The sequence below is a fragment of the Sceloporus undulatus genome, chromosome 3 (genome assembly GCF_019175285.1).
Source record: "Sceloporus undulatus isolate JIND9_A2432 ecotype Alabama chromosome 3, SceUnd_v1.1, whole genome shotgun sequence".
In the NCBI taxonomy this organism is placed as follows: Eukaryota; Metazoa; Chordata; class Lepidosauria; order Squamata; family Phrynosomatidae; genus Sceloporus; species Sceloporus undulatus.
The window spans coordinates 155,432,872-155,445,752 of NC_056524.1; the positions used below are offsets into that span (position 1 = coordinate 155,432,872).

The following is a 12,881-nucleotide window of genomic DNA, read 5'->3' on the forward strand; positions in this document are numbered from 1 at the left end:
TATTATTCTGTAGTACCATATGTTAAACCACCTGTAATCTGGGAATAATAATACAGTATTGGCCTTCTTTACAGGGCTGTTGTAAAACATTAAAACAAACTAAACTGATAATTCTTCCAGCATCACATGCTCAAGAAATGAAACAAAATACTCGCTCATGTATTTGTTGCAAATAAAACAAAAACTAATCACAATTTCAGTGTTTCCTTTAATTTGACCTGTATTTGACCTGTATTGAATTCCTAACTCAATACTGGTTTGGATTATTTTGTGTATTTGTTGTTTACTCTGTTTACAAATAAATAAAATGTGTATTCCAAGGGATAATCACCTAAAAGTATTAATAACAACTTTAAAAATGCCAGGCTTTCCTAATAATTGTACTGGCACCCATTCATTCTTACTAATGAAATTTATTAAACATTTTTTTAAAGTCTTCCATAGAAAATTTGAACAGTGAATGATTTTTCAGTCACATCACTGCTGTCCAGTATTTGATGAGTAAGCATTCACAAATTAGTTCAAATTCTATATAGCCAAGAAAGACTTGGATTTATGTTTCTTTAAACAAGCAGCTCTCTCTGCAGCATCACAAGCCACTTCTAAAATAGGGACAAACTTTGACTGGCCATGCCTTAACTCAGCAAGACTAAAGTAGTTCTTTTTGATGTTGGCCAACATTTACAGTGCTAGAAATTTTTAAGACCCATTGGTAATTAATTATATGTATTATGGTTTTCATAAATAAAGCTAGAAAGTAGTTAATAAGGTATATGTTAAATGAAATACCTTTGCCTTTGTTTTGTACTACGCAGGGGATGTTTAACTCTGTATTGGAAGTGGCAAAGTTTGAAGGTGCAGCCATTCGCACTGTGAGCGGTATCCGAGGGCAGATTAAAAAGGCCCTGCGAACACCAGAGGGTGCATTCAGAGCAACATTTGAAGATAAGCTGCTAATGAGTGGTATGTTTGCCTTTACCAGTTATGTACAACTTAGATAATAGGATTATTGACTCATGTAACCTGTCTTCCAAGACAGTTTGCATTCATATAGCAGTATTATTGGATCGATTCCACAGTGCTTTTTGAGAAAGAAGCTGTATTTTGACTCAATTCATGGAGAGAGATCTATTGTTTTAAACTATGTCTTTGTGGAAATTAGTGATTGCTCTATCAGGGATGAAAGCTAGGTCTCATTCAAGAGCTCAAAAAGGATTCATGATGTGATTTCAGTATATATATATATTGTTGGTAGCAGGGAGTGGAAGAGATGAGTGAAATGAACAGGATATGTATAAGGCTAAAACAGTGTTGGGGTATTTGTGATTTACTTTGAGACAGTAAAGCCTGTTTTTAAATTACATTTATAATCTACCATTCCTCCAGTGACTTCAAGGCAGCATACATGTCTTTCCTCATCCCCACTTTATCCTCACAGCAGCTGAATGAGGTAGAGGATCAGACTTAGGGAGAGGATCTGACCCAAGGCTACTCTGCAAGTTTAATGGTGCAACAGAGAGTTAATTCTGGATGTCTCAAGTTCTATTCCTGTTATTACAGAATAAGTTGACTGAATGACCCAATGTATATGATGAGGGTTCACTTTATTGAATGTACCCTATGTGAAAAACTCTGTTGAAATAGAAATATAGTATACTGGTGAGCTAAAACATTGCTTCCTCGGGTGTTAATTTCCATAGCTATGCTTTCCAGGATTCTGCCACTTCATTCTGTACAAGTATGGACAGTGTCTAGGAGGAGAATGTTGAATGGGCAAAAGATCCACACAAATAGATTGAGGTTCACATACTGATTCATCACTGAGCAACTCTGTGTTGTTTATTTTCCGAAAACTGCTTTTATGTTACATTGGTTTTTCTGTGTACCATTTCTAGGCAATACCCACTCAAGTTCATTCATATAACAAAATAAAACTGAAAAGCTTCCCTGCAATATACTTAAAGCAGCAGCCTGAAAACATTACACAGCCCAACACATTCATTTAAAACCAATTTAAACAATGAAGGAAAGTGGCTGTTTTTTTAAAAAAAGAAATTGCTTAACTGTTTTCTCCCCTTTTCAGATATTGTTTTCATGCGAACATGGTATCCCGTATCCACTCCAGCCTTCTATAATCCAGTGACCTCCTTGCTAAAGCCTGTGGGTGAAAAAGACTTCTGGGCAGGAATGAAGACAACAGGCCAGCTAAGGCATGAGAAGGGCATCAGACTGAAACAAAACAAGGATTCCCTGTATAAGGTATGGTTATCTGTGGTGTGTGCTCTCTTGTTTTATTACTGAAGATGTGTAACTGATAGTTATTTCAGCAGTACTCAATAGCATTGAAAGAGTGAAAATAAGTACAGTGTGCCTGCGTCATACGTGGGTGTGCTTTATGCGGCTTCCAGCATACACTGGAGCCGCACTGGAAAGGCTTCTCTCACGCCCTGGAAGAAACAATGGAGTGTGCCCCTGTGGTGTGTGTCCCATGGCATACTGGGTGCATGCCATGGGACCAAGCCCCATTGTTTCTAATGGGGCTTGACTTTATATGGTATTTCCCTTAAGCGGTGGTGTCCGGAACGGATCCCCCACATAAGGGAAGGGCCACCTGTATTGATTTTATCGTGAAGTGGCAGCTAGTAGAACACAGAGTCTTAAAGAGAATTTTTATGTGACATAATTTTTTATATAAATCCCATCCCACACATACATTATTTGAAAGAACTGAAGAAACACTGTGCTACATATTTAGAATTAGCAATGAGATTTCCTCTAACGTCATTTGTGTCTTTTCATGATTTAACACTCTCCCATTAGCCCTTTTCCCTAATTTCCTATTTTCCATAATAAAATAAATGAAAACACCAAATAGCGCTTCCATCTTGCAAAACAAATGTTTTTCTGGGGTGGGGAATCTGTGGCCCTACAGATAGCATTGGACTGCAAATAATATAATTCCAAATATGTCAGTAGTTCATAACAGAAGAAGGCATAAGTCAAATGATTTTCACTCATTTTCATTCAAAAATGTATTATTAATATGAAGTGCCATATGTGAACAGAAAGTATTTGCATGAAAAGTAAAAGCAATATTGCAATTCAATTTATGTTCAACTTTTTTTAGCAAATTGTGCGGGAGAAGAAACATTTCAATAAGCTGCATATCCCCAAAGCTCTTCAGAAGGCCCTTCCTTTTAAGAGCAAACCTAAGATGCGAGAAGGAAAAGGGAAAGTCACAAAAGACAAGTGGAGACCAGCTGTTATCAGGGAGCCTCATGAGAAGAAGGTAAGTTGTCTTCTGTGTTTTGCTATATTCCTTTCTTGGACACAACTAAAATAACAGTTTAAGAGTTCGTTCTTGCATTGACTGATTACATATCTGCATGCTAACCTTGTAGTTCAACTTTAATTATGTATTTCTATTAAATATCAATTGAACTAAAATGATTTGGAGGATTGCCATTTACTTGGAATGTTATGTCATACACTGGAGTACTTCAGTTGCTTCTGCATGTTCTAGTCTCAGTATTAAGTTATGTCAAATAAATTGGCCCTTTAATAATTCATTTTTTGTTCCTATATGTGTGTTTTTAAATCAGAGCATGGGAAAATAACTTTCTGGATTACAGTTCCCAAACTCCTGGCCATTCTGGTTGAAGAATTTTGGAAGTTGCACGCTAAAAGCATTAACCTTTTCATGCTTTGTGTAAACCTTTGTGTATATAACCAAAGCCCAACTTAGTGTATATGTTGATGCAACATCCAACAGCATATATTGCTTCAGCTACTACTGAAGTCCTTTTTTTGTCTGTAGTCATTAAATCCTTTGAATTGTACTGTGCTTGACAGTTCTTATGCTGTTTGTTAGTTTTGTCTTGTGGCTCTCTCATACCTTGTTCTTATTTTGTTCAGATTGCAGCACTTCTCTCTGCTTTGAGTACAGTACATAGCTACAAGCTGAAGAAAGCCAAACTGAAACACCGTCAGGAACTTAAAGAACGTCTGAAAGTGAAACAGAAAGAGGAGGAAGAGAAGCTTAAGAGGCAGAAGGAAGCAAAGAAGAAACTCTTCCGCATTATTGGACAGAAGGAGAAGAAGAGACAAAAGTCAAGTCTGAAAGGGAGTGCTGAACGAGAGAAGTGAGTTTCTTTTTGCAGTCTTTAGGAAGTGAAAAGACTTTCTGCTCTGAGGTTTTTCCTGGAAAGCAAGACTCTACACCCCATCTCTACAAAATACTGCAATTGGTTTCTGGACTCCAGTGAACTTGCCTTAGAGGAAATGAAGGGAAGAAAATACGACATTTCCAAACAGACATCAGATGTAAATTATTATTTGTAGTGTTCACTGCAACATGCTTAAAGAATTCAAGTTCAAGCATTGGACATAGCACAGTATCTGATTAATCATTAAAGTATTTTACATAATATTTTCAAATTAGATTTATCTGTGTTTACTGGTAGATCAGTTTTATTTGCCATCATGAATACAAATATATTTTGATAAGCTGTATGTGGTTTTAATGCTGACGTGAATTACACAGTCCTTACATCCCTTTACTAAATTAATTTTACCTATAAATTATTGTTTACACATTGAAATATATATCAAGTTTTCTCTTTCTTTTTGTAAGAGATGGTACATGGGTGCCCTTCCATGACTATTAGCCACATCCAGTATAATCATAGTAAGGGTATATATATGGTAGCTGTACTCCAAAATAACTTGAGTGCACCACATAACCTACTCCTGATATAATACAACCAGCTCAATTTCTTTGTGCCATTATGCCATTTTCTTGTCCACATCAGTAACAACCAGTTGAAGGAGAGTTGCACTGTATTATGATGTTAGGGCTCATTACTTAGGTGGAAGAGTCTAGCCTTTATTTCTTATAACCTGTAATTTTATTTGACGTAGGCTCCTCAGCTAAGAAGACTGATCACCTTATGTGTCAATTGCAGCTTCTAAAGTCCAGGTTCCTTGTTTATCTTACATAAAAAGAACAAAGTTAATTAAGCACATATGACCTCTGATCCGTATGCGCTGAAATCCATAAAGGTTTATTGAGATCAGGCTTCTGAAGAAAATGGAGATAAAAGCAAAGGGGGTCTTTTTGCTCCTCATGGGAATCAGTTTTGTGCAAGACAACAGAGCAGGTAAGAGAACATGTGCAGTTTCTGGAAGCAGTGGTGTGGAGTTTTACATTTGCAGTTGGTAGATAAGTAAAGAGTGGAATCAACTCAGTGCAGCTAAGCAACAGAGGCAAGATAGTCTTGGCATATTTAAATATATAAAATATATTTTAACAGGGCTTTGTAGCAGAATCCCAACTGTGGAACTGACTATGCAAGTACGTTAGGCTGGCTATATCTTTTTTTAGCTTCCAGTGGGCAGCTATTTGGAAGATTTAATATTTGAAAATGCTCTGTTTTAACTGTTCTTCAACTAGATTGTTTCTAGAAGGTTTTAAAGAGTAATTTAATGTGCTCTTAAAATATTTTTTGAATCATGCACTGCTTTAATAGTTTCTGTTTGTTTCAGTGCCCTTGTCCCCTGGAGGTGATGCAGAAATATTTTAAATTTATTATCATAGCAAAACATTGCTTACAGTTGGTATAATTAACATTATATTATCCCTATTACCATGTATGGATGCCAGAGCTGGACAGTCAAGAAAGACAATAGGAATAAAATCAACTTATTTGAGATGTGATGCTGGAGAAGAGTGCTGAGGATTCCATGGACAGCCAAAAGGACAAACAAATGGGTCCTAGAGCAGATCAAGTCAGAAATGAAGCCAAGATGACAAGACCTAGACTGTCATACTTTGGACACATTATGAGAAGGAATGAATTGTTGGAAAATGACAATAATGTTAGGAAAGGTGGAGGGAAGTAGAAAGAGAGGAAGGCCACATGCTAGATGGATGGACTTAATTAAAGAGACCACAAATAGGAGTTTGCAGGAGCTGGGTCTATCAGTAGAGGACGGGGGGGCTGGATATGTCTCATCCATAGGGTCACCATGAGTCGAGATGGATACAAAGGCAGTTAACAACAACCAAATCAGTCATCTAATACCTTTCATTTTACAAATTAGAACAGATTTGCCTGGGAAGTTAGCTTTCTGGTGAAAGCATAAGAAGACAGTTAAGCCTTTGTTACCCAATGGGAGATCTTGGGTGTTCCTTTGCCACAGTATTTCTCGCTGGGTATTGAACAGTGGGGCCTAGCCCACTTTCAGGTGAGTCGGTGCTGCAGCTTGCCCAATATTAGGCAACCCTATAGTGAGGCTGTATCATGCAGCCTTTTCATTGGATTGATGAAATATTTGCCAGACTGAATGCAGGACAGGGCTCCTATATGTTTAATAGTTAACATATTTTGGCAAAGAATGATACAGCCTTAAGTTATGCCTTGTGGAATTATTCAACATCTCCTCTCCCTCCACACCCAACTTTCTACTATTTTATCCCCCACTCCATAGAAAGCCCTTGATATCTGCAGGACTTTGGTTCCAAAACCCTCCTCCCCCCCCCCCCCCCCCCCGTGGATACCAAAATCCTAGGATGATCAAGTCCCATTAAAAACAATGGCATAGTGAAATGATATCTCTTATATAAAATTGCAACATCAATATTTGTTTATTGAAATGTATATAGAGGGCCAACTGTATTCCTGATGCGTAGCACTGATGTCATTTTTCAATGTGTGTCCACATAGCTACTTCTCTATCTTCCATCCCATTCCTGTTCTGGCCAATAAATAGATGTGTTGCGGAGGATGCAGCACCCGAAAGGTGGGCGAGGACTTGAGGAAGAAGATGTTGCATAACTTAACCCTACATCTTCTTTTGCCACAATAACTATTGGTTAACTATTAGACAAACAGGAACCCTGTCTCTCATTCAACTTGCCAACCAGTAGTAGCAGCTCCAACCTACACAGTATATAGAAAGAGAAGAAAGGAATTCTTGATTTTTGTGACCTAATTTAGGTAAAGATTTGTTTTCCCTGCTGTCCAGCCTTTGGGACTTGAAATCCCTTGCTGATTTACTGCAAGTCACCTCTAGCTCTACCAGCTGATTCTAGTTTAATTTGTGTGTGCCCATCTCTGGAATGCAGAGGATCCAGGAAAGATGGTGTGCAGAGAATATGGTAACTTGGTAGTTGCAGGCAACTGAGCCAGATAGTACTTATTAGTGAATTCATTTATTGGTTACATTTATATGCTGTCTTTCAACAAAGCAGTGTGTGTGGCTTTTCTCTTGCCCACATTATCTCAGAACAATTCTCCTCGTCAGGCAGGTTAGGTTGAGTGATGATGACTTTCCCCAAGTCACCCAGTGAGGCTCATGACCAAGGAACAGTTGAAGCTGGATCTTCCAAATCCCAAAGACACTAACCCCTCTCCATCATACTGCCTCTCCATCAGCGGAAAAGAAAGGTTGAAGGACAGCAAGATAAAGATTAATGCAAGCATTACTTCTGGTTGCTTGATTTAGGATGCCTTCTGCTTCAACAGACTTTGCCTGTTGTGTGTGCATGTGGGGGGGGCAGGGGGGGTTAATCAGGGTTGAAGTAGTCTAATACTCTGACTCTACTGGACATTCAACACTGAATATAAGCAAAGCTAACTGGAATTTGTGTCTAACAAGAATGGAACATGCCAAGACGCTGCAAACTGCTTTAGTCTGAGATCAGGCCCATGGCAGCTCTAGCCTAATATTGTCAGCACTGACTGGTTGCAACTTTATGGGGTTTAAACAGAATTCTTTCCTAGCCCTACTTGGAGATCCTTGTTTGTTTCTCATCTAAATATTAACCAGTCTAGACATGTTTAGCATTCAAAATTGTCACTGGGATAACTGTTGGAAAATAATTTCAGTGGATAAGGCTAAGATTAACTGGTTTCTTATACTAATGAACTCACATAGATTGTTGAAATTATGCTATTTGGTAAATAGAAGCAAACCCTTAACTGGGTCACTTGAAAATAAACCTGAGCAGCTGTGTTCCTTTAATTACCTTGGGGTGGGTATTCAATGGACTTCTGCATGGACCTCACAAGTTCAATTTAGTACTCCATTAGCCACCAAAACAGCAAAGGGTTCATTATAGTTGTATCACACAAAAATTGGTTCAACCCATTTTAGAACTGTGTAGGATTAGTTATCCCAAAACTGTTACTTGGGACTTTTTTTGGCCCACAGCTAATTTAGGCTCTTTAGAAAGAACTTACATTTTTACATAGTGTTTTAGCAGTTTCTATATCCACTGAATTCAAAATACCTATAAGTCGACTTCATGTATAAGTCAAGGGCAGGTTTTGAGGCCAAAATGATAGATTTTGATATGACCTGTGGATAAGTTGAGGGTAAAACCTAGGGGCATGTAATGAAGGACGTAAAAGACAAAGCAAAGGGAAACAATACCAAAAAACCTACAGGCATAACATTTGTGCTCATACTAAAAGCTGGATGAATAAGAGTATAGAAATGGGTCAGTGCTTCCAGGGCAAATTAAATCTTTTTTTGTTCACCTGGGGATAGTTACATATGCATGTATACACACACACACACACACATGCACCCATATGAGTTAAAGTACTCTACTTACATAGACCTGTGGATAAGTTGACTCAAGTTTTTGAGAATCAATTTTTAACCTAAATGTCTAGACTTACACATGAGTATATATGGTAGTTTGTGTGGAACTGCATGTAATGACTATCAGGCTCCAACCCTTGGACCAGCTCTGCTGATTTTTTCTTTCTAGTTTTTTTTTTTTTTTTTTTTTCCCCCCCCCCCCTTCTTTTCTTTTCTTTTTCTTTTCTTTTCTTTCTTTCTTTCTTCTGATTATGAATTATTTTCAAGCAGGTTTCAGAACTTTTTAAAAATGGTATTGAAGGGCATGGGCTCAAATTAATGGGGAAAATGAGTTGCTTGCTGTGAACATGGGATGTTCCACCTCTTTTCTTTCAGCTCAAGAATATGAAAGAGTTAAATTAATCTTAATGTAGAGGTGCAAAGATAAAAGATATGAAATCTCAGACAGTTGGGGTTAAACTTTGTCATTTTTCAGCTCCATAATGCAAAGCTTAAAGGCTGGTCACAAAATTAACCAACCTCTGATGAGCTTTGGGAAGGGTTTACATTGTGTACAATGACCAGTTGCTAAAATACCGCGAACTGTTTGCTTGCTTCTTTTCATACAAAATCAGATGAGATAGTCAGTGTGGTAATAAAATGTGAGGAGGAGAGATAAAGCCTCCCTGCCCTGTCTTATGGAGTGATCCATTGTCATGCTGATTTAGTGGCAGTGATGGGTCTAATCTTGTAGATCTGAAAAACACTTTTCCACTCCACCCCTCTACAGATTACTTTCATAGATCTGCTCACCTCCTGGGAAGGTTTTACAGTACTTAAACAATAGAACAAAAGAGAAGGGCAAAAGAGAACATCAGCACAGGAGGGAGAGGATATGTAGATAGGTGTTTCCGAGATAGACATTATCCTGTTACAGCAGGAAAAACCCACACCAGACCAAAATGAAAGGGGGAAGGTTAAAAAAACAACAACCTTGAAACACAAGGAATCTTGTGGTACCTTAAAGACTAATAAGATTTATCTGGCATAAACCTATGTAGATTAAAGGCAACTTCATCATCTGCAGTGTTCTATGAAAGCTTATTAGACTTTGAGGTGCCTTAAGACTCTTATGTTGTTTTTGCAGATAAAAGTATTCCTATAATTAATGCAAGAAAGACCAAACTGAGGCTAAAATACTTTGGCCGTATCATGAGATGACATGACTCATTATAATGTTGGGTAAAGGGAGAGGCAGTAGGAAAAGAGGAAGGCTGCTTTACAGTCAACCCAGTAAGCCACATTCCTGAGTTTGCAGGACTTGAGCATGGCTGTTGATGACAGGGTGTCTTGGAGATCTCTCATTCATAGGCTTGCCCTAAATATTATGCTGGGCATCACTTGGGTTTACTAGGCAGCTATCTTAGGTGTGGAAGATAGGAAAGCAATTGAATTTCTGGAGATACCCCTTTTGCCAGAAGGAGAATCCTAATACAAAGTCCAGATGATGTTGGGCTGCAACTCCCTTTGCTAGCATATAATGGTGAACAATTACAAGAGTTGCCACCCAGCAACATATGGAACTTGCCCTTTGGCTCTTCCATTCGCTTTCACTATGGATTTGTTCTTCCCATTTGCCTTCAGCTCAACTCTGACGTATACTGCCCTTGTCTTGGCAGGATTTATTAAGAGGAAGCTTGGCCTTTCCTTCCTCTAAGGCTGAGAGAGTGTGAATATGCCGAAGGCCATCCAGTGGGCTCCCCTGGCTGAATGGGATTCAAACCCAGATAACCTAGAATCCTACTCCAACACTCAACTGCTGCATTACATTGGCACTCTAATTACAAATTAGGTTTATATCCCTCTTTTCCTCCATCGTCTCTTCTGCTTACTTGATCATCAGAATAAACTTGTGAGGTCACTCCAACAAAGAATGGCCAAAGATCACCCAACAAATTTCATGGCTCTATAAGGACTTGAACGTGGATTTCCCAAGTCCCAGGTCGCCACTATAACCAATACACTATGCAGGATCTACAGCTTCCATTGAAAAAAGAACAGGCTAATAGCGGGGATACTGTGTCAAATGTAAGTGCTTGTAGGTGCTCTCTTGTTAGAAAACATTGTTCTTTTTTTGCAATTAGACAATGAATTGAAGCTTGACCAAGCCCTGCTGACTTTCTGCAATTACCTTCCTGAAAGAATTACTGTTTTCTCTGAATCTGATGAGTGCTACAAAGTAAGTAGAAGGAACTTGGCTCTGTTCAAGAAGTAACACGTGTTTTTTTGTAATTTTGTGTGTATAACTGCCTGAATTTGGAGAAGGCAAGAATTGGAAGCGACAAATGTGTGTTTAAGGAGCCAAATTATGTCAGTTTATGAAGTGATAGAAATTATTGCAGGCCTGTTTACAGAGCTGAGAAATAAAATGTATAATAGACCAAGAGGCTATCTAGTCCAGAGATTGGAAAAGTTACTTTGTGGACTATATCTGAATTCATGCTGGTTTTGTTTTCTTCTAAATTGTTTCCCAAAAAAAGGCACCAGATCCTGTCTGATCTTGCAAGCTGAGCTGGGTCATCCCGATTAGTACTTGGATGGAAGACTGTTAATGGCTACCCGATGCTGTGTAGGCTATATTTCTGAAGAAGGCACTGGCAAAACTACCTCTGAGTACTCCTTGCCTTAAAAAACTCTGAAATGTTTTTGGGGAACTAAATGGTGACAGGTAACTTGACACTCGTGAGCGTACACAAACACACACATATGTTTTCCAAGCTACTCCAGCACTTTACCTCCAACAATGGCTAATCAGCTGCTTCCTGGAAGCCTACACTTGGAGGATGAAGACAAAATACCATCTCCATTTTCTGAAGTATTTTTGAAGTTTCAAGTATTTTATTTTGTCTGATTGCCTGTTGCTTCCATGGGGGGACCTTGCGTATGAGGAAAAGAAGAACATGGTTTGCATATTCATATTTCTATGCCTGTTATTTCTCACAGTTTTCAAGCTCATCCCAATATTTTCTTTTCTCTAGCCTTGCCTTCCTCATATTCCTAGGACCTGCTCTACCACTTTGCCTTTTTGGTATACTTACCTCTTATATCCTCTAGTTCTTCTGGCCATTTGCCTTTTCTTATTTGTGGCTCCTGTTTTTCCAGGCCCATGCTTCTAAAGCCTTCTTCTTCAAAAAAATATCTGCCCACCTAGCCTGACCAATGCTAGCTAGAGACTGTTAGGACTGAAGCAACCGAGTCACTTGTGGCCAGCTACACCTTTCTGACTGCTTTGTTTCTCAGTGCCATAAGGCAGCATGGCCAGACACTGTTAGAAGCAATATCACAACCACTAAATGCCTGTGTTCAATGGTATCAATAGGGGTACCACACTGGGTGACTGGTCAGAGGAGGGGTGACACCTGATCAAGCCCGTCTCTGGTGCTGTGGCTCTCTTGGATAAGAAAGCCAAAGCACTGGAGAAGAAGGAGCGGCACATGTGCCTTCTATCTCCTCCTCTGCCTCATCTGCCTGGTTGCCCACCCAGCCCTCCACTTGGCTCCCAGCAGCTGTGAGTGAGCATCTGGGCAGGCGGCAGGCAGTTTGGAGGGTGGGTGAGCAAGACAACAGGCGGTGGGGGGAAGGCCATGTGGCTCATATCCCCTCTCCACACATTCCCATTCCAGGCACCTGTGCCAGGTGACACCAATGCCAGGGATGCCACTGACTGCATTGCATATGGCATGGCTGGACAATCCCTCCCTCACACTGCCATACCCCCAAACATTTAAAAAGAACTTTTGCATGATTTTTGTCCAAATCCCAGCCCCACCCCAATGAAGCAAAATATCTTACAGTTCATTCCATAGCCATAGATTTTTTATCCACGGATTCAACCATCCTTGAATACACACACACACACACACACACACACACACACACACGCACACACTCCTAATTGACTTTGCCATTTTATATAAGGGGCATTATTTTACTATGCCATCGTATTTATTGGGACCTGAATATCCACAGACTTTGGTATGCAGGGATGGGGCAGGGTGGTGTCCAAGAACAAACCCCAGGGAATAACAAGGGCCCACTGTAGTTTTGTCCAACAAACACCACACTTAGACACACACACCGATCCCAAACATTCTGCTTCTGGTCAGCTGCAACTTGACCAAAACTGAAACTGGAAATGACGTGGCATTATTTATGGTTGCAATGCATGTGACAGTGTGGACTGTGGGAGGAGATGGCACAGAGATGAAAATGGCCCCCATCCACAGTTGCCC

General features: G+C 39.4%; 2 protein-coding genes across 2 annotated transcripts in view; both read left to right on the forward strand.

The window, feature by feature from the left end:
- The window catches only part of BMS1 (BMS1 ribosome biogenesis factor), a 57,438-nt gene extending 52,926 nt beyond the window's left edge, over nucleotides 1-4,512 (forward strand). Inside the window, 4 exon segments of the mRNA XM_042459864.1 lie at nucleotides 816-963; nucleotides 2,084-2,259; nucleotides 3,128-3,289; nucleotides 3,916-4,512. Coding sequence (XP_042315798.1) covers nucleotides 816-963; nucleotides 2,084-2,259; nucleotides 3,128-3,289; nucleotides 3,916-4,146 — 717 coding nt within the window. The 3' untranslated portion in view covers nucleotides 4,147-4,512.
- A 5,875-nt stretch (nucleotides 4,513-10,387) lies between these two features.
- The window catches only part of LOC121925876 (heparan-alpha-glucosaminide N-acetyltransferase-like), a 176,695-nt gene continuing 174,201 nt past the window's right edge, over nucleotides 10,388-12,881 (forward strand). Inside the window, exon 1 of the mRNA XM_042458448.1 lies at nucleotides 10,388-10,677. Coding sequence (XP_042314382.1) covers nucleotides 10,615-10,677 — 63 coding nt within the window. The 5' untranslated portion in view covers nucleotides 10,388-10,614. The remainder of the gene's footprint in view (nucleotides 10,678-12,881) is intronic.